This window comes from Populus nigra, chromosome 2 (genome assembly GCF_951802175.1).
Source record: "Populus nigra chromosome 2, ddPopNigr1.1, whole genome shotgun sequence".
Lineage (NCBI taxonomy): Eukaryota > Viridiplantae > Streptophyta > Magnoliopsida > Malpighiales > Salicaceae > Populus > Populus nigra.
In genome coordinates this window covers 43,435,479-43,461,106 of record NC_084853.1, presented here as the reverse complement: position 1 = coordinate 43,461,106, position 25,628 = coordinate 43,435,479, and the positions used below count along the sequence as shown (strand labels likewise).

Below are 25,628 nucleotides of genomic sequence, written 5' to 3'. Positions count from 1 at the left end.
CAGATTAAAGCTAATCTTCGTTTTGCTGTCAGCTTTTTGAGCTCCTGTTTGTGTGTGTAATGGCACACAAGAAGAATGCGTCTTGCAATCTCTAACCAAAATAATCGGGAAATTTGAAATCTCTTTGTTGGCAATCTTGTAGGGTCGAATAGGAAACGTGATTCCGGTCGGCAGTTCCTGAATATTAGAAAGATAATTTAATTGAAGTCTGAACCATGAGAAAGAAATGGTCAAATTGGTGAAGATTTTGAGAATCACAAGAAAAGATAAATATGTTTGTTTTTGTAGTTTAAAATAATTTTATTTGGTATTTTGAGAGATTGTTTTTATGGGTTGAGATTAAAAATAAATTTTAAAAATAAAAAAAAAATATATTATTTTAATATATTTTAAAATAAAATATTTGAAAAAATAACTGCTACATCGGAAATAAAGTAACAAATTTGCGTTTGGATGACAATAGATGGTGGTGCTGTGCTACTGTGGCAGTGATACGGATGATTGGGAAAATCTGAAAATTGGTGCTCCTTTTGTTCATCAGACGAGGATGTAAATTGATGGTTTGCAGGCTACAATTCCCTTCAGAAACATTAAAACATCTAAAATACTATAACATCGCGTTTTACTGTAGCTTTACTAGAGCTGAGTAGACGGCACTAATTGATGAACATTCGAACTTTTTTTTCCCTTCAATTTTATCATTTTAAGATGTAAAAATTATTTTACGTGTTGTCATTTGTTTCTTTTTGTATACATTTGCGTGTACAAACTGTCTTAAATTTTTTTTTCTGAAATTGAATTAACTAGCCTGTTTATGAGATATAATTTAAGGTTATAGCATAGTTTTTAGACCTATTTGGTCCAAGGCTCGGGTTCTGGATTTTAACCTGATTGTTTGGACCAATTTTTTTTAAAAAAATTAAAACGATATTGTTTTAGTAAAAAAAATCAACGGATTGAAATCAAGTTTTTAACCGGGTTGCCAGGTCACACCGGGTTTTTTCCTTCTCCTATTTTTTCTTCAACCCGACCCGGTTCCAGCCCCGGGTAGGCCGGGTCACTGGTAGACCCGTCGAGCCAAGCCAAGTTTTAAAACTATGAGTTATAGTTAAAGAAATAATTAAAAAACAGGAATAAAAAAAGAAGTTATTTTAAAAATAACATGAAAAACTTCAATTTAATCATTGAAATTTTAGTTTACACATGAGTACTTATACTTTTTATATTTTAATCATAAAATTTATTTTTATTATGCTCTTGAGAGTTATGAAAATATAAAAAAATCACCGGAAAAAAAAATTGAGAGAAAAAGGAGTCAATCAATCATATTTCAATTAAGAAAAAAACTAATCTTGATGTAAATGGATTCATCTTATATAATGAAGTTCTCAAAAGGTAGTCTGGAACTTTTATATTTCTAGAAAAAGTATATCGAAGTTGGTAAGGTTTTTATAATTTGATCTATTTGATTTTTTTGACCAATCTTATAAAGCTTTGAGGTTAAAAAGGGTTTAATTAAGTTACTTGCATTTGTTTTTAGGTGTTTAAAAAATTAGTTTTTTAGGTTTAAAAATTCAAAACTCAACTTTCCAGTTACCATAAGTGAATTATTTATTTAAATGAACAATGTACCATCCATTTTATTAAAAAAAAAAATCATCTATTTTTTTATAAAAAAAAAACCCAGGCATGACAGGCTCATCCTCCTAGACTCAGCATATAACCTCTTTTTATAAATAAAATAATTAAAATAATATTTAAAATATTAACCGTAGTTTTTAAATAAAATTATAGTTTCTTACAATAATATTGAAAATTAAATTTTGAATTATTATATATAAATCATAACACAAGATTTATTAAAAATGCTATGAATATTAATTAAATAAAAATAAAATATCTATTTTACTATTTTTTTATTATTAGTCTTTTACATTCTTAAAAGCATGTTGGCTTTTTGCGGTCCGGCTTTTAGTGATGATCTTACTACAAAAAGCCAACATATTGCTACCGATAAATTAAAGCATGTTTTCTATAAATAAAAAATAAAAAAGTCATCTAATAGAATATATTTCCTATTTAAAATTCAAATTTTTTTCTTTCTTACAAATATTTATTTTAATTACAACAAAACTAAATGAAATTTAATTTTGAAAACTGCTCCACGGCATCACGTGAAAAAATAAAAACTAAACTACAAAATAAAACCGTGAAAAACTTCCAGCGGGAATTTCATCTTTTTAGAGAAATGAGGTCTCACATGCATGCATGTAGCTTAAACATAATCGCAAAAGGTGGGATCACACAAGAAAAACTAAAAGATTGGAACACGAAGCGAGAACACAAACAAATAAAGAGCCCATGGAATTCTTTTTTCCTGCCCAATAAACAAGTTCATTTGTTAGGATTGATTTTTACAGAAGCTAGAAACATGTACAGATACAACAAGCTTGGGAGGCCAAGCAAGAGCCCACTACGGATCTGCTTGGCCTGCCATTTCATCATCAAGAGACTCGTACTCATCCTCGCTCAACTCCTCGTCACTTGAGTTTTCTTCTGGGGCAGCACCAATGTCCTCTGGCTTAGCATATTTCTCACAGTATTCTGTTTGATAAGCCGATAAAAGTAAGTTGCGGTGACGTTAAATTGGCACAAATTGAGTTGAAGTGTAAAGCAAAGGACATTAAGAGTGAATAGTTCATCATCCACTTCTGGATGAAGCAATCAAATATCAATGTCTAATAACTTCAGTTAGATATGCCACAGATATGCAATATGGTTGACAACACAAAACATCTCCTGGAGAATGATGAAGTACATGTTAATTTAGTCCACAACTTTGTTTCTAAACAAGATGGAGCATGGCTCAGTTGTTCAACATTGATAGCAAAACCTATATAATCAACTACAACAACGAGCCTCGTTCTACTTGTCGTTCGATATGCTTTACATTTAACACCTTCATGATTCCTGCTCAAACAGAGAGAGAGAGAGAGCTCACCTCAGCTAAAGGTTTATCCTTCCAAGCCAAACATACAAACGAGGCCTTTTGTTATACTCAAATAAAAAAATCCATCACTCTTGGAAGGTCCATCTATTGCTAGTTCAGTTTTCAAATTATGACATAACAAATCAACTGTGGTCATCTCAGAGATTCAGTAGCTGTCAAATGCTCAGCTGCAATTCTTAGAGCATGAAAGATCTATTCAAGATTATAACTTGTGTGATGATTGAGCTTTTCATCAATGGTGGAAAGCTCAAATTTTATGAAACTTGACAGAATGAGCATAGATCATGGCTAAATGGTTAGTAGTCAAGTCTTTTGCGATCATATAATTTGGGATGCTGTGTATGCCATAATCACCTAGTGCACTCCAAAAGGTTTTGACCAAGCGAATAGACTCAATGAAACTAAATTCAAAACAAGCAAATCAAGATCTTTCCCTATGTTTCATCACGGGAAAAGGTGACCTACCAATTTGGACACCAAATATCATATCACATTTAACAATCTTAAGAATGCGCAGCTCACTTCTCAACCAAGAGCAATTCTGGTACAGCAGAGTAACTGATTCTCTTATGTGCCACTACAAACTATTCCCTTTCAATTGCTGGTATAAATAATTATACCCCAATTTAAAGAAAAAGGTAAAGGAAAGCAAAAACAAAAGGCATATATTCGAGAGTAAAAATATAAATGTTTAGTCCAGAGTTGGATAATGGGGAGTGCCTAATCAGAAAAACACGAAAAAAAATGACTACCTTTAACTCTTAGCTCATAAGCAGGCTTGTCACGCATCATCAGAGCTGCAGCCTCGCCATTCAATGGATCTGATGGGTTAGGGTACAAAAGCAGCTGTGGTATGAATACTTCAAACACGTTTACCAAATCTGGAGAACATGTGTTTCAGCTTGTTAGATATATATCCAAAACATTATAGCTTGACAGTAGCTTCAATTTTTTATCTGAAAAGGCACGAAGAAAATATTTACCAAACATGGGGCTCCAAGTCTGATTAATAACGTCTAAACAAACTGAGCCAGACCTGAAAATTAGAACCATGAATGTATTCAGCTTCAGAAAATGTTCCTCTTTAAATGGATAAATATGGTGATTTACCAGGTATAGAAAATCACAGTTCTTGTTTTCATACTTGACTTACTCACATTTCATCAACATTTGGATGGTAGATCTTATTAACAAAGCCTATTGAGGGAGATCTATAGGGATACGCATCTGGTAGCTCAACCTTTATCCTCCACACACCTCCATGGTAAGGACCTGCAATATCCATCACATGACAGAAAGGGGTTAAAGATGCTCGTTTTTGCTGATACCAAAAATATCCATATCCAGTCTGCTACATTAGATTTGGACAAGGAAAAAAAAAAAAAAGAGAGAGTTTCAACAAGAATATGACTTCGAGAATTATAATTGTCCTGAACTAGGCTAAAAAGGCCTGAGAAAATGCAGATCAGGCAATAGAAAAAACCAAAAACCTCCTAAAAATGAACTCCTTTCTAGAATCAAAAGGCATTCGAGGATTTAGAATCTACGAACTGCATAAAACAGTTGAATGAGAGAACTGTATAGCAATCCAAAAATAAAAGTTCTTTTTTTAAAAAATCGAGTTATTAATTATTAATCACAAAACACAAGATAATATCTCCATTTACCACCATCTATATCAATACAAATATATACATAACACCCACAGAGCAATCACTTTGATTATCCTATAAAAAAGATAATAGAGTTGAAAATAAAAATGTAACAAAAAAACAAAGAAAGAAGAGCGAAGTGAAGATTTACTTTCATTGGGTCCATTGAAATGAACATAAAACTCTTGCATGCCATCATTGATCAGCTCTACCTTGTAATCACTCATCATCCTGTTCAGAACCCAACAGAACAAAAAACCCAAAAAAAAGAAAAGGAAATAGCTACAATCAAGACCAATAAAAAAGAAAGGATAAGAGAAACAGAAGATAACTGAGTTAGAGGATTAACAATTTCATCAAGTCCATCTCTCTTCGTTTGCTAGGGGAAGACATGATCCTTTCTTAGTTCTTAGGAGAATTTTATTTTATTTTTATTTATTTTTTTGAGAGAGAGAGAGAGAGAGAATGGAAGCAAGGAAGAAGATTATGGTTAAGGTTTTGCTTGTACAAGTGAAGGAAGCAACAGCAATGCTTAGGACATCAACTAGATTAGTAACCCGCGTAACAATTAACTAAAATAAATAAATAGGTTGCAAATATCGGGAGGAGGAAAAAAAATAAAAATAGATCATTGGATATTTATTTTCATTCAACTGTGGACATTACACGCCGAGCCCTGTGCCAGAAGAGTGAATGATACCTCACGGGTCGCTAGAGAAGCGCCGTAGAAAAATAAAAACAAATATTGTTTATTTATATTTATATTTAATTAATCAATTTTGTTTAAATCAATAAATAAATTTATTTATAAAAAAAATATATTAAAATTTGTTTATCAGTACATACCGTGCCTTGTAACATTTTGTCGGTGATAAGCTTCCATATCGATCTTAATATAATATGATAAAAGTTGTTCCGTCCAATTTTTATACATTTTATACTTAGAAGTGGTAATTTGACGGTGTTTGAAATGCAATATTTTTTAAAGATTTTTTTATTTTAAAATATATTAAAATAATATTTTTTTATTTTTAAAATTAGTATATATTCATAATCATAAAAAAATATTTTAAAGTTCAAAAAATAAAAATAAAATTTTTTCTCCCTTAGGGCCATGCTAGAATCTTTTCTTTTTCCTTTTTGTCAAAAGCTAGAAATAATTAAACACAATTTTAAATGGTGTAGTTTAACTGGTTGGATTTTAAGTTTATTTTTTAGAGATTACCAGTTTGAGTCTTACAAACTTCGGGATCACTGGAGGTCTAGAATCCGTTTGGAAACGCGGTGCAAATCGCGATCTCTAAAAATTCAATTTTTTTTTGCTACAAATTAATTTTTTTGTGTGTTTTGAATCGTTTTGATGCACTGATCTCAAAAATAATTTTTAAAAAATAAAAAAAATATCATTTTGATGTATTTCGACAAAAAAAATACTTTGAAAAGCAACCGTAACCATACTTCCAAACAGGCTTTTACATGATCATTAATTTTATGATCCATAAAATTAATTAAGGTGCACAAAACAGCCACGTAAATTAAAAAATTAAACACAAGTGCATTAATTAACCATAAGAATCTTCCCTTTCCTTTTCTATATTTCTTTTTATTTTTCAAAAGTTAGATATATCACCGCAATCTATAAGAAAAAGAACGAGAACAAATAGAACAACCACATTACATACAATTTTGCTCAAGTCGTGTGGATTGACAGATTATTTTCACTCAATCTTCACTGCTAATGGATTCATAAATCACATAACTCCCACTCTAATTCAAATTCATTATAAATATATTAAAATATATTTTTTATTTTTTAAAACTTATTTTTAACATCAAAATAATTTGAAAAAATAAAAAACTTTCAAAATCATTTTTTTAACCGAAAAACAAAGCAAAAATTCAATCATTAATGAGGTCTTTTCGCAATCAATGGGCGGCCGACGTTACGTTTTGACAAATATATATTCTGCTCGATAACGCGTGGGGTATGCATCAGCTAAAGGGCCGGATGCAGTACATTTTTCAGCGGTGTTCATGAGGCCTCTTTTTTCTTCTTCTTTTTTCCCCCCTAAATGAAGAGAATTGGACCTTTCAATCGTAGATCACGTAGTGCTGCTAATCAACCTCTCCTTTTCTTTTCAATTATCAAACGAAGAAAGTAATTTCAACCACTAGTAGAAAAGGGTTTGCTTTTACCAGGCTTTGGAATAAGGGCATGCCCTGCTACATGCCATTGCACATCTCATTCCTGGCACCTAACTCTCTCTCTCCACCTTTCAATGCTGCTACAAGCCACCCACTTACTATCAATCCGCACATCCCACCACAATTATTGATCAGTAGGTAATATTTTTTTATTTTTTAAAATTTATTTTAGGTATCAGAACATTATAATTATCTCGGAGATAAAAAAACATATAGAAAATTAATTTCCCAGTTTGGATTACAATACAATGAGGGCAAAACGGGAGAAAGAAACGTGTACGAAGAGTTGGTGCATGCATTCATTCGGTATAAATAAATGGGGCTGCTTTTGAAAACAGAGAGGAACCCAGCTGCTGAAGCAAAGTATACAGCAGAGTTGCTTGACCCGAACGTTGCTGATATAAAAAGAGAGTCCAGCAAAATCATCTTATATCTGATGCAGTGCATTTTGACGTTGTATATTGTTTATGGGAGAAAGCGACAGGTGAATTATACAGGGAAGGAAGGAAGGAAGGCTGAGAAAGATCCAGAGCACATGGCAGCAAGCTGCTCTCTTCTTGGATGTTACTGAACAGGAAATAATAAATTTCTTTTTCTGCAACTGAAAATTGGAAAAGAAGTAATCTTCCCATAAATATAATATAATTAATCCCCCCTTGATCCTTATTTATGGTGTCATCGCCGTGCAGTAACGTGATGTCATCCTTGCAGGAACCTTTTAATTTTGTTGACAGAAAATAATTGATTCTGGGTATTCATGGAGAGACGATAAATTCTTCTTATCCAGGATTGACTTTTTTTAAAATGAATGATTCTTCCTTGACAAATCTTTTTTTTTTTGTTTTTCCTTTTTTATTACTTTCTTCTTGAGTGTACGAAATTCTTAACGCGAACCATGTTAATACCATAATGACACACAAGCAAAGGAGCACCACAAAGGCTGCTACAGACAGAAGAGGCTTGAAAAGGGACACAGCTCATAAACTGCAGGGTGCAGACAACAGTTGTCAGCTTATTGTAAGCAGATAATGAAGACAAGCATCAGGGGTTAAGCTGAGCTTTTTGCACGGATCCATTCACCCTTGCAAAGTTTTGTCTCTTCTAATTATATAAAAGGCAGGAGTTTTTTTGTGTTGCAAGAATTTTTTAAAAAATATATTATTTTTTATTTTAAATTAATATTTTTTAGTATTTTATATTATTTTGATTCTAAATATCAAAAATAAATTGTAAAAAATAATAATAATATATTATTTTAATATATTTTTAAATATAAAATACTTCAAAAAGTAATTACTTCCTCCATTTCTATATATATATATATATATATAAAACCTAATAAACTAAAACTAAACATGTCTTTGTTTCACTGTAATTTTATTGTTCATCAAGATTCGTTGTATTGTCCACATCAGTACTGTTCACATACTATTTTTTTGCATTTCTAGGTCCCTCAAGTTCTTCATTATTTGCATTTCAGTCACTAAACTTTCTTTCTCTTTTTTATTCTAGTCCTTCTAAGTTATGTTGCCTTGGTTTTGTGTGTTGGGTTTCATTTCACATTGAATGCTCTCCTGGATGGGACGTGGGAAATTTTCTTCTACGTTATAAAAATATTAAATTACAAAATATAATCATGGGGTTAAGTTAATAAACACATGATATTGAAAGTAGAATAATTATTATGTTTTGAGGATACGATGATTCTATATTTTTCAAACAAAATTCATTGCTTAATTTAGGGTGATATTAACAATCTACCATGCGTGTTTTTTTTTAAAAAAAAATGTCATGAATATTCAATGAGATGAAAAAATCTGTTTTTCATTTTATTTTTTTCCCATTAAATTCTCTTAATTAATTGTTCATTTATCTTCACGCAAATTTGCATAAAAATTTGCAAGGCATAATTTTATGTTTTTTTTTTAAATTAAAACTTGTTTTTGAAGTCACGCTAAGGCATATTCAAGACATGATGCTTCGAATCAACAAAATGTTGGAAAAAAGAAATAGAGATAAAAAATTAAAACAACAAATTACTGTTCACCCAACACATTGATTTCTCAAACATTTTCTTGAAGTTTAAGAAATCTTTTTCGTGTTGACAATGCGTTATGCCCTACCTTATTAAGAAAATAACTTTTCCTTCGTGTGTTGTAATCAACTTCTAATATAAATAAAGTAAATCAGATTATATGCATACTCCACTTTTTATATAAAAAAATAAACTTTAAAAAACTATTCACTGGCTAAATTGCAACCCACAATGGTGCGTGGCACATAGTTTGGCCTCTGAGACTCATGAGCAACTAACCTTTTTTTTAAAAAAAAAAAGCTATGTTTAGTTGATGTATTGTCTATTTTATTTAGATTTCAGTTATTATAGTAACTAGAAAATCACAGTTTATATTTTTTTTTGATCAAAAAACCTGTTTTTGACCTATCCATAAAACACTTAAAAAATCATGATAAATCAATCAATAGCCTATAAAAAACATCTAAAAAACCAAACTCAACCAAATCAAAAAACAACTAGAGCTCAAATTTATTTTTTCACAAATTTTTAAAGTGCAAAAACACTTAATATAAACTTTTTTCATCATATATGAAACAATTTGACACAAATATAATTCATTTTAGAGGATTAAATCGATATCAATGACATGTTTCTCTCTCTACCATTGTAATCCACCAATCTCTTTCTCCTCTCTCAATCAGGAACAAAAAAAATAACCAAAATAAATTTTTGTATCAAAATGAAATTGGAACAATTTTGATGGACGAAAATTGTATATTATTTAATTTGAAGGATCAAAGTGTATCTTTTTCAAAACTTATGGTTCACCACTCATGTTTGCTACGTCTTTTATTTCGGTCCCTCTTGTTTCAATCATGTCCTTTTATAAGAATTTGAAATTAATTGCTTCTTAAATAGGACTAAATCACCCAAAAAAAAGTTTAAGGATTAAATTGAAAAAAACATAAAATTTTGCACAATCCATTCACAATAAAATATGAGAGAATAAAAAATAAAAAATAAAGTAATTAGTGAATAAAATAAAGTAATGAACAATAAAAAACAAACAGTGAAAATCCCATGCAGTTTAGAGTATAAGGTAATTAGTGAATAAATAATTATTAGAAGGTGTGAATTAAAAGGGCAAGACAAAAGGATGCTTGCTGCAAACACCAAATTTGGCGTTTGAGCGTGCAGCTTCTATAGACCCCGTACCTGACTTTTCTTAACCAAACATGAGAGGCTGGGGTTAGGAGCTAGAAGCCCAACCTACGAACGCCAATCGCACCCGTTTGGTCTAAAGAAGCTAGGGTTTGGACCAGCTTAATAAGTTCTACACCTAAGAGACCGAATTTGGTGTTATTTGCCGGGATTCATTTCGGCGCTTTTGTGGCTCGTGGTCGAGACATTTCAGTATACATATATATTTTTTCCATTGAGTCATATTAATGTCTTGATATTTTTTCTAAAATATTTTTAATTTAAAAATAAATCATATATATATATATATTATTCTTGATACAAGCATATTAAAATTATTAAAAAATCAATTCAACACAATAATTTAAATTTTTAGATAAAATCCTAAGATATAAATTATATTATTCTCTAACACACCTCCTCAAGTGAAAGCTCTTTGGACTTGAAATTTATACAGGCTCACACTACCATGTGCTTAATTTTTATCAAATAAACGGGGATGGTGAGATTCAAACCCGTGATCGTTTGATCATCAAAGCTTTGATATCATGTCAAAAAAATATCTCACCTAATAGTTTAAACTTTTAGATGAAGTTTTAAGATATAATTTATATTATTCTCTAACAGAAACTATCAGAAAACATTAAAAGCAATATATTAATTAAATGCTCTTTCAAGCCAAACATGTTTTTAAAAGCATTCAAATATAATATTAAACATGAAAACAAATAGTTTCTAAGTAACACATGCACAAACTCGAAACAGATTCAACTAAAAATGTGGACCATGAACCAACTATATCCCAAACTCGAAACACATCTAACTAAAAAACATTCAATCCGGACACTATTAAGATGTGTAAACGATCTATGAATCATATTATTTCAATATACATAATATTGATTGAGATATCTACAAGAAAACATAACTCATGAACACTCGTCAAGGCCATACTTTTTTTTTTCAGTTTAACGTGGGTGTCCGGACCAGCTTGCGCGCACCTCGACTAATCCCATGGGTCTTAAAGTTAACTACCATATAAGCTTCCAGTGACCATCATATGAACAACCACAGGGCTCGAACATGAGATCAAAAAAAGAGCAAATCTCTTGTCTCAAGCTTTTATCACTGGGCCACCACCTAAATGGTTCCATACTTGAAACCACAGGAATCTAAACCTAAAGTTGCTTTAGCCTGCCAAAATCCAAAAGATCCCAAGTATTCAACTGTAGATAAACCCTCCACACTTGTTGTACTCACAATCCCTTTAGATTACAGTTTGTTCTATAAATAGAAATAGACAAAGGCGTTTTACCAAATCACCTTGGTTACTTTCGTTATTTATCTTTGTTGATTTTTCCAACTAAATTAGTGTTCCGCCACAGTAGTTTTATTGGATCTAAATAACAAGTTTGCCAATCCTAACAAAAGAAGCATACCACCAAGCACAAAGCCTGTTTCGCTCCATATCAACTGCGGAAAAACACTCAACAAAACACACCTTTGCCGAACATTTTCGCTATCCAAGCATTTTTACAACATATAAACTAATAATTTGTTGGTTAGTTTCAATCAAACTTGAAATCCACCCTAAATATTCAAGCCAGCCATTTTCTTCCATTAAACGGTCCAATCCATTCAAAAGGAAGAACAAATGTGTGAAACGTCTTCTTGAATGTGATCTCCAAATTGAGGACTTCCACTACCGGAAAGACTAGAATGGAACATATGACTCGGGAAAAGGTTGTTCTTTTTATGCACGTTTCTACAGGTGCCACTCCTGCATCTAGAAATCCTTGGTTTTCTTCACTGCTTTCCTTATTTCTTGTCATCCAATGAAACCTTTCCTCACCCAGCCACATCCTGGTCATAAGCTCATGTAGCACAACTGGTCTTGAAAGTTTACTTCCAAATTCATAATTTGTTTATAGCATGCGAATCCAACCATCACATTTGAATCCATCATCCTTATGGTGTTTTTTTCATTTTCAATACACTAAAAGCAGTGTGCTTTTAATATTTTGTTGTCAGCATGTAAGCCTACAAGAACAGGCAATCATTGGATGCATGAAACAGAGAAACCGAAATGCAAATGCCTGAGGCAAGACTAGTTTCCATACATGTTTAAAATCAATTATATCAAGTGCATGTTACAAAAATAGATGAGAGACTAGAATTGAATCACAGTATACACTTTTCTTCTATTCATCTCCATCTAACTACCGAGTTGACATTTCACGGTATTCCTAATGTTCCTATTGAAGCCAGCCCTATCATCAAACAGCTTAAAAAGAAAATGGGTTTGCAAAGTGAAAATACCTGAAATCGATGTAGAAATATATGGATGAACAAGAAGTATACCTCAAAAACCATAAGAAATGAAGCAAAAGCACTTGAAAATCAATTTGGCTGGTTGAGCCCTTACAGTTTGCTGCTCCCACAACAATAGCTGTCATCAATTTTCTCCTCTAGCTACCCGCTAAAGCAGAGACTTGAATCGCTACACTTCTGCTTTTCAAAAGCACTGAAAATTCTGTGGTAGCCATGCAAAATTGCCAAATAGCCAAAAATTCTGGGAGAGAGAGAGAGAGAGAAACTGCCAGATTCTATATCTCAGTTAGGCATCAACCTGATCAGACACTATTTAACATATTTATGTTGCTTCTTTGCTGATAAGAGGGAGCCTGGTGAATTGACTGCCTCGCGCCTAGAGCCATAGTTTACTAATTCACATTCTGATTCATCATCATCACTATTGATGCTGTCTGGAGTGGACCTATTCTGGTTTGCTCTGCGCTGCAAAAGAAATACATTGTAGTAATAGCTCACCAGATCTTCCCTTCTCCTACTTGGGAAACATCGGAATATCTCGTCCCAAAAACACTTATCAAGAGATAGAGGATTTGACCTCACTATAGCTCCAAACTTCTTTCGATCTTCCACCGCCCAGGAGTGTTTTACTTCTTCACCCATCTTATCAAATCTCCATTGATTAAAAGCCTCCCCCAATTCACGCATCACTCTCAACCTTCGCTCAGTAATGTGAAATCTGACACATTTGATAGATTTTGGCACTTGGCAACCGCAGGAATCTGACCTTCCCTTACCGATAGGTTCCCTTTCAATAACAAATTTGTTAATTGAAGTTTCAAGTGGCCAAACCCGAGTCCCGAGCCACTTTGAGTCACTTTCACAAGCCGGCATGGTCCATTCTGGTACTTCAGCCTGAAAAACTGGCCCCACAGGAATTCTCTTTGTAATTGGCAGGTCAAGCACTGAACATTCAGTTGAAGAATCACCATCATAAACCCCTTCCATGCAAGAATCTGAATCAGTTTGGGTGGCTGCAGAAGATGACTGTGAGCAAACAAGTGCTTGAGACGATGTTTCCCCAGGAAAAAGCTTTCTACATTTTAACCTCTCTCTAAGATTGTAACTAGATCCAGCATGGTCATCATACATACATGGATGCATCTTCTGATATTTCTACAAAGTGGTAATATATTGTGACTTACATTACGTAATAAATTGGGGATAATTGGATTGTTATGGTATTAACATAAACTGAGCTACATAAACGTTTGCAGGGATCAACATAAGCATTATATAAATAGCAAATTAAGGTATTAAAATTGATGAGGACATCACAATCAGTGGCCAATCCATAGCAGGACAATTTCCATCAATCAAAAACATGCACCTGTGACCTAAAATCAATTTTAACATAGAAACAGCATGAACAACCAGTGATCTTGTTTTTTAGCAGAGCCCATCAGGTGATAAATTCAAAAGATGCAAGGGCCAAAATATTAGGAGTTCCCTTGTCAAATGGGTACAAGTAGCATATGGTGAGAACATTTAATCACCTGTAAAGCTGTTTGGCCCTGGTTGAATGCAATAAACTAGAAATACATACCAGTTAATACAAATTATTGCAAAAGGCCCTATATAGAATCAGATGAGGCACTTATAAATTCATTCCGCACATAGTGTCAATTGGGTTTAACAGCAGCTCGGGGCCAAAAAATTCAATAACTATGCTCAGAAGTCATGAAAATGATTACAGTGCACTGTGAAGAAATGAGCAAAAGTAACAGAAGAAAAATGATACTTTGATAAACAAAGTCTGTGTGTGATCTATATGCAATCATAAATCCATATTTAAACATACAGACATGTAGCCTGAAAAGGTTTTTCAACCAATGAATAAATAGAGTAGATACACAGAACCATCTATGAAAGACAGTATGCTATCAATCACCTTTACCGATAATAGCAGGAAACATCAGTAAGTGATAGATACCTGCTTAACAAACCCCTCTGCACTTGAAGTTGAATCAGCATTTCTTTTCAGAAACATCGATTCCCGGGTCACCAAAACCTGCTTCCAGCATTCCTCATTCCCATAACTTTTCCACTTTGACCACTCAGGTAAGGATCCAACCACGGGATCACATGGATCCTTTGCAATCTCAGTAACCCAGTTCAGCATCCTATAAATGGAATCCCGTTTCCTCTTATGACTAGAAACAGATTCCTCAAAAGTTGCTAAATCCAGTTCCTCAATCTCACTGTTATCACCCTTATTTCCTTCCTCATCTCCATCAGTTTCCACCACCACCACGCTCTTCACCTCATCCTCATTTTCCACTTTCTCACTTTTCCTTGAATCAGATATCAAATTTTCATCAACATCCTTGCCTTTTACATCCTCGTTAGAAAAAGAACCGTCCATCATGAAACTCTTTACTACATTATCACCTGATTCCCCAACTTCCACAAAATCAACACCACTCTTAGTTGAGTCTATATGCAATGATTCTTCATCCTCGGCAAACTTCTCACTCTCATAAGACTCCACCTCAGCATTCACATTCAACTCCGAATTCAATTCCAAAAACTCATTCTCTGGCATTTCAGATAACAACCCTTTAAACTCCGCCCCTAATTCCATCAAAGCCCCACCCACATTAACCCCCCCTATCACTCAACTCAGCGTTCAATCCTATACCATCAACAAGAAGCCTCTCTAACCACCTCTCCAAGGAATCTAAGTACTTACTATAAACCAATTTCACAGTCGGGGCAAGGTTCAATCCAAACCCAAACTCTTGAGCGACCAAATCCCACAACCCATTTTCAGAAACAACACCATACCCACCTTTCTCACTCACAGATAAAAACAGTTTAAGCAAATCTACAAACTGCCCATTTCCAAGCATTGGAGGTAGAATCCATAAACAACCATCTAACCCACAAATCTCTTTGAAAAACGAGTCCAGAAACTTATGTAAACGGCTCCTGAGCTGGAAATCGAGTTCGCTTTTCAAAACGGACCCTTTTGAATTCGGCTCAAGATCCACCCAAAACCCGTCCGGAGCTATCTTTCTTTGTGGTTTTTTTGCAAAATCATTAGCTATCATTGACCATCCTGTCATTGTTTCGAAACCCTAAAAGTGAGTCAGTTGTTCTCTTTGTTATCATAAAAAAAAAAAAACAAAAAAAACAACATAATTAATTAGCAGTATTTATCACATGCACAGTTTAGAATTAGGTCATGTTTAGGAGATGGGTTTTTGGCGGGAATTTGAGGGCTGATCTAGGGTTTTGAAACGCCTGTAAAAATTCTACGGTCCCGCTGTCTCTCTCTTGAAAGAGTCAAAGCTCAAATGGGTCTTGTGCGTGTAGAGAGAGCAGAGAGAAAGAGTCTGTGAGAATGGGGGGCTAGAAAATAAGTTTTGAACAGACAGAGACCCTAGTTTTCAAAATCTAAAAGATTAATGCTTTAGGGGTTAAAGAGAAAAAAAAAATAGAAGGAAGGAGAGACATACCAGAAATTCGTAGGTTTTGTTTGTGTGGAAGTTGTATTGTGGGTGTGGGGTTTCAATGAGGCCGACTCGGGTGAGGTGGTTGCTGCCTCGACCCCCTTCGGTTTTTGGCCCTTTTCGTTCTTGCCTGCCCCTCCCTCCCTCTTTTAGTCTTTTCCTTTTTTCTTTTTTTTTAGGACTTGGTTTAGATGAGAGTGCAAGAAGCTCTAATTGAAAAGGGCTTTCAATAGAGTAGGGTTTTGAGAAATATGGCCACAATGGTCCTTTATTTATAGTGGTCACCTTTGACTTGACCTTGGTTAATTATTAACTCTTGGGTTGAGTTAAGGAGGGTGGGTTTATTGTGGTTTCATCAAGGGGGTGAGAATATTTTTGGAACTAAAAATATTTTTAGAGGGTTAAATGTGATTGTGGGCCCATCTCATTGTCTTTTAAGCCAGTGAATTTTTTTATGTGTTTTTTTTCAATTCAAAATATTTTTCAACTATAAAAAAGATTTAGTAAAAAAAACACAACCAGAACTTACAAATAAACACAACATTATAAGTTTATTTACTATATTAACACTCAAATACTAAAACCATAATTGGATTGCTTTCTTGTTTTGCAAGTGATTTTTTTTATAGAAAAAACTGTGGTAATTCACAACAGTTATATTAAAATTGATATGATTGTAGTAATTTATAAAAATAGAAATTTTGTTTGAAAATAAAAATCATACTATTTTTAACATGATATATTTATTGAATTGTGGAATTTCATAGTTTTTTAGAATTAATTATCAATATTTATTTCATGGATCTAATGCTGTGAGAGAGAGACAAATACACAAAAAAAAAATCATATCAAATCCTGAAAAAAAAGGAATATTTCTATGTATGTTAAAAAATAATTTTTTCTCTCCCTTCTTCTTATTCTTATGTCTATAATATATGGAATAAATACAACAATTATTTCCAAATTACTATAAAATTTCTTAGTATTTCACTGAGTAATAGATGTTCCATAGAGTTTTTTGGCATTCTTTAACGGTTTTCTTATATGAAGATCGGTTCTTTCTCTTTATTTCAATAATAATTTTGAAACCCGGCCCGGCCGGCGAGTCGATTCAGGGCTGGAACCGGGCAGAGTTGAAGAAAAAAATAGGGTAAGGAAAAACCTGATGTGACTCGGCAAGACCCGGTCAAAAACCCGGTTGCAACCCGTTGATTTTTATTTTTTTATTAAAATGACATCGTTTTGATTTTTTTAAAAAAAAGAATTGACCTTGACGACCCGGTCAAAACCCGAAACCCGGGCCTTGGACCGGGCCGAGTCTGAAAACTATATAATTCCAATTAATAATTAAAATTAAAAGAAAAAAAGTAAGAACCAAAACTTATTTTATTTGTGGAAAAATAAAGGTATTGATTTAAATTATTGCTCTAAAATCTAATTACAAACACCCATCCGTATCAACCTTGACGAGAGAAGAAGGGGTCGGATGAACATAATACAAATGATAGGGAACTCGATGCTCAATGATATCAAGCAATTTATTAGGGCTTTTATCATTTGTGTGAGATATTTTTTGTGAATGAAAAAACTAATCATGTAAAGAATACTAACAGTAACTCATTTATGGAAGTATTTCAATACGGGAGAAGTATTTTTTTTTTAATTATCAATTCATGTTGAATTTGTCATTTACATCATCTAGCCACTATCTCTGCTATTTTCTTTGTATCAAAACCGTCATGGTTGTTAATGTTATTTTTATTTTCACTATAATCAATCTATTATATAATTATTTTTATTATCACTAAAATATCACAATTTAAAAATAATAATTTAATATGAATCCAATAAATATTAATATAACCTAATTTAAATAAATAGATACTTTTTAGATAGTTACCTTAACCTAATAGGTAGAGTATAAATATTATCAAATTTAATTTAAAACTCGCCCGAACCTAACCCAAAACATGTGTGTTAACTATTATGGTTTTTTTTGTCTTTTCATCATGTTTTTTTTTTGTTGTAAACATGTTAGATCATAAACAATTTAGTATTTTTACGCATAAAATATTATTTTAAATTGAAAATTTTTTGGTACGTGCTTATCACGAGGAAGCACGTGGCTACACTTGTGCTCTTCGGGCAATACACCGACATCACTCGATGTCTAAATGCAAGCTTTCACATCAATATTTCAACTATTTTGGTTACCCCTCCATTCTTAAATGTGTGGCCAACAAACCTCCAATCTGGCACCAACAACCTTTTTCTTTTTTTTTTCTTTCTCTTTACCTTGATTTTTATGCATAGCCCTATAATTTTTCAAAGTATCCTTTCAATTTATTTTTTCTTCAGATTTGGTCCATATTTTTTTTATTACTAGTTGTTTTATTTGAAATAATTAATGAAATAATTTTTTTTCAATTTTATCCTCCTTTGATTTTTATCAGATTTAATCCTCATTATTTTGATTGTATTTGTTTTGCTTTTAGATATTTTTTAATTGATTTTTTTTAATTTTATCTCTCAATATTTGACTTCATTTAATTTTTATGTTAGATTTTGTCCTTATTTTTTAATTGCTACTTGTTTTGTTTTAGATCCTTTTTTATTTAAACTTTTTTTTTAATTACAACTTTTGACATTTTGTTGATCATGATTCTGGCTTCATTATTTTTCAGGCTTGACTTCTATGGGGTAATTCTTACCTCAAAACTTGGATCATGAGTTTGAAATGTTAGCACAGGCTAACTTAGAGTTTTCTCATGTCTTTTTTTACAATTATCTTTTTTGCAATCTCATTCTTTAATATTGATTTTATTAGGGATTAGATTTTGTTATTTTTTTATATGTGATTGTCTTAATCTCATGTACTGGGTTACAGGTTTGGCGGGTTAACCTATATTAACTCATGTCATTTATTTATTTGTATTTGTTTGTTGTTGTTGTCGTCGTCTATTATTATTTCTATCATATTATTAAATTTACTAACTTTATTGAATTTAATCAAGTCAATAACCCGACTCTTGAATTTCTCTTGATTTTTTAAAAACACTACCATCATTTAAGCATCATTTTTTTATATTGGAAGAAGTTTGATTTGGCCATAGCAATATAGGCCACCAATCTAGTGACTACTATAAATAATTATTGTGTGAATTTTATATTTTGAATATCATTGCAAACCAAAAATATACTCCAATAAAAAAAAGAGAATATAAAGTTATTAATCAAAACATATAAATAGGAAATAATTTTGAGGTCTTGGATTCAAATCTTGCCATTGACTTTAAGTTAACATGTACATTTCTAGTTAATTATTCATAGATATATTTAGATCTTGAGCATTTTCTTAGGTATTCCTTGTATGCAAATGGATGCAAAATACATAATATTACTGTAAATATAAAAGACATGGTTTTTTTACTATAAATATCATATTGTTTACTCTATTATATTTTAATGTGGATCTATTATTTAAATATATTTTTTTAATTTAACCCTTAAATTTTTATTTTTTTTGTAAGATTACATTTTTTTTGAGCCAAATTGAAGGCCAATTGGATCAAATTTATTGAATGATGATAAAATTAAAAGACAAAGGAACAAACTAAAAAAAAAAACATCATAAATAGGTGATGGTTTTGAAGTTCACATAAAAATTTGATTTAGTCCTCAAACTTTACAAATTATATACATCTAGTTGCTCAATGTTTTTTTAATTTAATTTAAGTATAAAAATTTATTTTTGTTATTTTCAATCCCTAGTTCGAGATAAGAGAGAAAGAGGTCCTTGGATTCCAGTAATATGAGAGAAAAACAGTGCTAACACCAATTTCAACCACTGAAATGATCGATCTTGCTATCAAAGGGTTCCATTTGACGAGAATAGTTTCACTTAAGTATTTTTATGTCTTGAAATTGCCTAAAAACCAAATATGAGCTCAAAAAAAAAAAAATTTGTATCGGGAAGATTTTGTTGTTTTGTGTGTTTTTTATTTTGTTTTTTTAATGATATTTATGGGTTTATTAAGGTGTTTAGGCTTTTTTCTAGGTGTTTTTGGCTAAAATAAGTTTTAGATCAAAAACATATAGAACCTCTTTTTCCAACTACCACAATGATAAGAATCTAGGGAATACCAGATGATGGGTCATCTAACTGTCCGCCTCAATTACATTAAAGAAAATTAAGGCTCATACACGTGCCATAGTGCCTGATCTTTTTCCTAGCGTTCGATCCCCTTTTTTAACCCTTTTTAAAAAATAAAACATATGTATTTTTTTAATTTATATTAAAATCAATACATCTCCTCTCTAATTTCTTATTGTTTGTATTTAGTCTTTTTTAAATAGTGATTGTTTTCTAATTATTTTGTTTGTATTTAGTTTTTGAAAATATTATTCTAATTCATCTATATTTTTTTTATGTTTTATACAATTGAACTTTATTTTTTAAAAAATAAAAATTGAATAGTGTTTCTAACAAGTGCTTCCTTGTGAGATAATTTTTTCTTTATTTTTATTCAGTTAATTTTATGTGTGTCTATTTTTGTTATCATTTGATTAAATAAAAAAAATTAATTTTAATAAACAAAGCCATTGAGCACAATCGAGTAAATAAACCATATTGCAAGATCAAATATCTTGATCTGCATCCGCCTCTTGATTTTTTTAGATACATAGTTAGTTATCGTTAATGACTTTTTTTTTTATTTATTGACATAGATGATTCTCAATTTATTTAATTAGATGCATGCATAAACTTCTCGATTTACACTTTATATTTTTTAAGTAAAAAAATATGTTAAAAACAACTATATGTTCAACTTTTTTATCAAGAAAAATATTTGGTCCCTAATGAAGTGTTGGTCAAATAGCTAGTTCCTTACTACATATCATAGTTATAAGACTCAACCCAACCCAAGGCTAAGTTTAGGATGGGTTGGTTAACCCACAAGTTGTGAATTAATCAGGGTTTATTGGTTTTTTTTTGTCCAAAATGATATAATTTTAAATAAAATTAAAAATATATTAATGGAATCCTTGAATTATAGAGTGACCTACTAGATCATCCAAGCTTGATCAGGTCGACTTTTCAAATAGTTTAAAAACAACCCTGACATAGACTAGTCTTGTGTCGACCCATCAAGCCAGACTAGATTTTATAACCATGTTATAACATCGACTAAAGTCTCAATGTTACTCGAACTGATAAATTTTTATAGTGCTCAAAGAATAACTAGTGACATCTTAGTTATTTACTAAGCTTCACTTTGAAGAAAGACAAACATAAAGAGGAGAAAGAATATAAAATCATGATCTACAAAAAGAAATAATAAAAATATCTTCACATAAATTTTTATTTCATAATTATATCTCTATATTTCTTTAAAGCAAGCCTTATAGTGTAAGGTAACTAATAAGACATCAATAGTTACTCTTTAATCACTATAAAATTACTTGTAAACTAACCTGTATACAATTCCTTAAAAAAAAATTGAATTTAGAAAAATTATATTTTTAATAATATATATATATATATATATATTAAAAACAAATCACATGATGAAAGGAAAATAGTCATGTTCATAATTGTCGAACCAAGGTTGAGTTACTTGGTCATTGAATAAAATCATGTCAACCCTCAATCAACATCATTTCATTAAAAATAATTGAAATGATGTAGTTTTTCTTTTAAAAAATACTAAAATAAATTTTATCATACAAATTAAAAAAAAAACATTAAACTTAATCATCCAAGTTACTCGAGTTTACAGAAGTCATCAACTAAAAAACAAATTGTCTCAAGACAAGTTTTGGGTTGATAAGCCATTAGATCAACCTAGTAGACAAAGGACTCGTTTGGGAACGCGACTGCGGCAGCATTCCCAAAAAATTTATTTTTTTTTGCTAAAATTTAATATGATTTGTATGTTTTGAATCGTTTTGATGTGTTGATGTCAAAAATAATTTTTTTAAAATAAAAAAACATCATTGGCATGTATTTTGACACGAAAAATTATTTGAAAAACACCCGCAACTACACTGCTAAACACGCTCAAAGAATTTGAATAGATAAGTTACCGGGTCAACCTAATAGATCAAACGATTTTAAAAACTATATTTGTGTTAAATGATTTTATAATAATATATACATGAGAAAATTAAAATTTTCACATTACCTGGATTGTAAATGTAGCGGTTGCTTATAAGCAATAACCATAAAAAAACATCAAAGAAATAGGATATTCAATTACACATGATTCATCTTGACAAGGAGTTGTTTATAATATAAAAAAATATAGTTTGAAATAACTATGTAGAATGATATATTATAATTTAGAATGTTGTTTTATTAGAATCGTAAGCTATTGGCGAGCTCGTGAGAAGCAATTGGAGCCATATCCTCACTATTATTCGATTCACACACTAGCTATGTTGCTCGCACTACACCGCAGGCATAACTTTCCATTGTGCGATCACATGTTTTTGAATGGTTTTAAAATGGGATGATGAAATCAACTGCCAGATGCAAACTAAATGCACAACGTATGGTAAACAAACACAAACATTGTTATTTTGTATTAAAAAATAAATCCAAAACCCTCCCTAAAATTAGAGAATTCTATGCACAAAAGATTAATAAAGGTCCATATTGTTTGTCACTGTTAATGAACAAAGATTCAAATTCCTAGGGCATGCAAAAAAACTGGTGCAAGAACTTGGCGACCTTTTTTTTTTAAGGCTAATGCTCAACTTACAGTGGAGGAAGATAGGATCACATAAGATGATTTATCAGTTTTGTTTTTCCTTTGCTTGCATGGTGCAGCGCAAGTTTTGGAAAAGATGGATAATCATTGAGCTTGTAGGGAAAAAATTGTGCTAGTAGCTGTTAAATGAGGGCAACAAATGGAATTCATAGGAGCTGATACAGTGATAATGAAATGAAGTGAAAGAATTCTAAGCTATAATGAATGTGGGTAAATAAAGAAGGATAAGCGTAAGCCATGTGTGGGTGTCATGGAAGACAACATAGAATGAACAGTCTCTTAAAAAGCAATGTTATAAAGAGCAGCGACGTTGCAGAGGATTCCATGATCAAGTAAAAAAAATGATGGTCGAAGGAAGTCTTTTATGGTGGTCGAAATGTAGCAGCAAGTTGCTATTTCACAACAAATCACAATGCTGGGATAGATAGATAAAAATTAAAATTCAAAAAAACATAGAAGCAGCGTTAGAGCAACCGTGATTGACTTTGGGCAAGGAGAGAACTTGGAAGCAGCGTCCTGGTTAAAAAGAAAGGTGCAAGGAAAAAGAATAAGCCAAAACTGGTAACAAAACTAAAAAAAGAACTGGTACCAAAACTAAAAAGGGGGACAAAAGGTTGACGGAGGTCAAATATAACGAACGTAAAAAAACCTAAAAGCCTAAAAGAAAAGGCAAAAGAGCTGAAAACCATGCAAAGGAAAAGGAAAAAAAAATGAAAGAAGACTAGCGCATACCAAATGACAATATTGAGAGATGGGAATGTCGAATCAGATCATTGTAAACGATCACCAAAGGCAACACTAAATTTCAGGAGAAGCTTAAGATCTCAGCAAGCAAAAGTTCAAAAAGACAAAAACAGATGAGAAAGATAAACAGCTGGTGAAATAACCATTCCTGGAAATAGAAGGGGGGAAATGATAGCAATCAAGTTACATCGTGGAAAAAAAAATATAAAAAATAAGAAGAATCAGGAAAGCTAAGTGACAATGCAAGGGGGAAAGGAACAAATATAGTCACTATGTAGAAGAGACAAGATTAAAGCTATGAATGGGGACAACATCACAGCAAACAACACAGGAAAAGCACGGAGAAAAAAAGAGGAGAAAGTAATACCCTGTCAAAAGTCAACTTAGGCAACAAAGAAAATGAAGGACTATGTACGCCAAGTCAAAACAAAGAAATTATAGGAATGATTGTAAGATAATCGAAGGGAAAAAAGATTAAGCAAAGAACATGTCTAAGTCACTATCGATACTGGAGAAAATGGGACATCTATGAAGATAAATGGTGATGAGCAACGATGATTGAGCTCAAGGACTGTGGCAGCTCAACATCTCAGCAAACCACAACGGAACACCCAAAACCGAGGAGGAAAATAAAGACATTGTGAAGAAAAAAAAAAACACAAATCAAGCAACATTATGGAAAAAAGATAGAAAAAAAGAAATTTAAATACATGATCCAAGCTCCATGGCAATGCAGTGGAAATTGGACCAAAACCAGCTCCATGGCAATGCAGTGGAAATTGATGAATCCAAGTATCAGAGGCAAAATCTAAATCCCGCAGAGCTCCACAATCCGACAATCAAAACAGGGAAATTTAAAAAAATCAAAAAGAAAAACTGAAGAAAAACAAAGTGATAACTGAAAGTGATGGATCACTATTTTTGGCATTTTATGAAAATGAATTTTGAGCCTAAATGCTTGTTTAAAAAGTCCAAAGGCATGATGATAACTCATTGATAAGTGGGCGGGGCTTACATCCATACCCAACATCCCTAGACTTGGCAGAATGTCAGGCTCAAGTGACATAGGTCTAACTCGCTTCAAGGACCAACGTCTTTAAACGTGGTTATGAGCTGAGCCCAAGTAGACATAGGCCTGGCAAGCTACCAAACGCAACACCCCTGGGCCTGGCTACATGTCGAGCCTAAATGGGCACAAATTTGGCAAGCTGCTAGATCTAACACCCTTCAACTTGGCTACATGTCGAGACCAAGCGGACACGACCTATTAATCTTGGGTCTAGCTGCATGTCGAGCCCAATAGGGCACAAGTCTGGCGAGATGCTAGACTCAACGCCCTTAGTCTTGCCTACATGCCAAGCCCAAACGGACATGAATTTCGCAAGCTACCAGACCCATCACCTGTGGACTTGGATGTGCGCCAAGCCTAATTAGGCATGGGTCTAGCAAATTGCTAGACCCATCGACCTTAGATGCTATAAAGGTAAAAAGACATCCTAAAGCCTTAATATTTTCTATAGGGTTTTTGGAGTATAAATACCCTTATAATCACATAGGTAAAAGATTCACAATCTCTATTGTCAACAAAAATGCTTTTCTAATTTCAAAACATTTATCATATCAAAACTAAGAACAAAACATTTTGTTCTTAAGAATAAATATTCATTCTCTTATTTATTATAACTATTTGTTTAAAGGTCACTAACTTTGTCATTTGAGGATCTCCAAATCCCACTAAATGAAACTATTTTGTAGGTTACATGCTTTCTATAACAAGCTACAAATTTCATAAATAATAGAGAATAAACTATTTTACCACCGCTAAAAAACTTATTTCTAAACACTTTGGATTTTGGAACCTCATCGGAAAAGGGAAAAAAAAAGCCTGAAAACTGATTCAGAACATAATTTAATAACAAAGTGAAATGGCAAACGTTGAAACGACTGAGAAACCTGACTTTCTTTTTTCTAATATTAGATATTTAATGCATTATTGTGCAATAGAGATAGGAATCGAAATGAACGTGATACATAACGAATAAAAGCAGCCAAAAAAAATGAAAAGCACTTCTTATAATAGCCTAAACTTTAGAGGCAAAGGCTAAGAGAAATCACCCAGCACATAAAAACAAAAAATCAATTAGAATAAGAAAAAAGAGTGGGAAAATGATATATTAATCTTAATGAAATATATTAACAACT

General features: G+C 32.1%; 2 protein-coding genes across 3 annotated transcripts; both read right to left on the bottom strand.

Moving 5' to 3' along the window:
* Window positions 1-2,345: 2,345 nt before the first annotated feature.
* On the bottom strand, window positions 2,346-5,253 carry LOC133681388 (ubiquitin-conjugating enzyme E2-23 kDa). The gene is made up of 6 exons (XM_062104427.1): window positions 5,012-5,253; window positions 4,814-4,893; window positions 4,168-4,282; window positions 3,994-4,046; window positions 3,763-3,891; window positions 2,346-2,604 (listed from the first exon to the last, which is right to left on the bottom strand). The coding sequence occupies exons 1-6, from the start codon at window positions 5,053-5,055 to the stop codon at window positions 2,474-2,476; spliced, it is 552 nt and encodes a 183-aa protein (XP_061960411.1). The 5' UTR covers window positions 5,056-5,253; the 3' UTR covers window positions 2,346-2,473.
* A 6,918-nt stretch (window positions 5,254-12,171) lies between these two features.
* On the bottom strand, window positions 12,172-15,534 carry LOC133682686 (AT-rich interactive domain-containing protein 1). Of its 2 annotated transcripts, none has more exons than XM_062106159.1 (2): window positions 14,388-15,534; window positions 12,172-13,570 (listed from the first exon to the last, which is right to left on the bottom strand). In XM_062106159.1, exons 1-2 carry the CDS (start codon window positions 15,036-15,038, stop codon window positions 12,725-12,727), a joined length of 1,497 nt encoding a protein of 498 aa, XP_061962143.1. In that variant the 5' UTR covers window positions 15,039-15,534; the 3' UTR covers window positions 12,172-12,724. The 2 variants fall into 2 exon arrangements, with proteins under 2 accessions (XP_061962143.1, XP_061962144.1); XM_062106160.1 differs by having other exon boundaries at window positions 12,172-13,441; window positions 14,388-15,038.
* Between the last annotated feature and the right edge of the window lie 10,094 nt (window positions 15,535-25,628).

Bases quoted from the DNA above. Each gene is read 5' to 3' on its own strand.
- LOC133681388 (XM_062104427.1), bottom strand. From the start codon at position 5,055: ATGTCTTCCCCTAGCAAACGAAGAGAGATGGACTTGATGAAATT. The intron at 4,894-5,011 runs GTTAATCCTCTA...GGTTCTGAACAG, and splicing joins GAGATGGACTTGATGAAATT to GATGATGAGTGATTACAAGG. The intron at 3,892-3,993 runs GTAAATATTTTC...CATGTTCTCCAG, and splicing joins GACTTGGAGCCCCATGTTTG to ATTTGGTAAACGTGTTTGAA.
- LOC133682686 (XM_062106159.1), bottom strand. From the start codon at position 15,038: ATGGAATTAGGGGCGGAGTTTAAAGGGTTGTTATCTGAAATGCCAGAG. The intron at 13,571-14,387 runs GTATCTATCACT...ACCACTTTGTAG, and splicing joins CAGAGGGGTTTGTTAAGCAG to AAATATCAGAAGATGCATCC.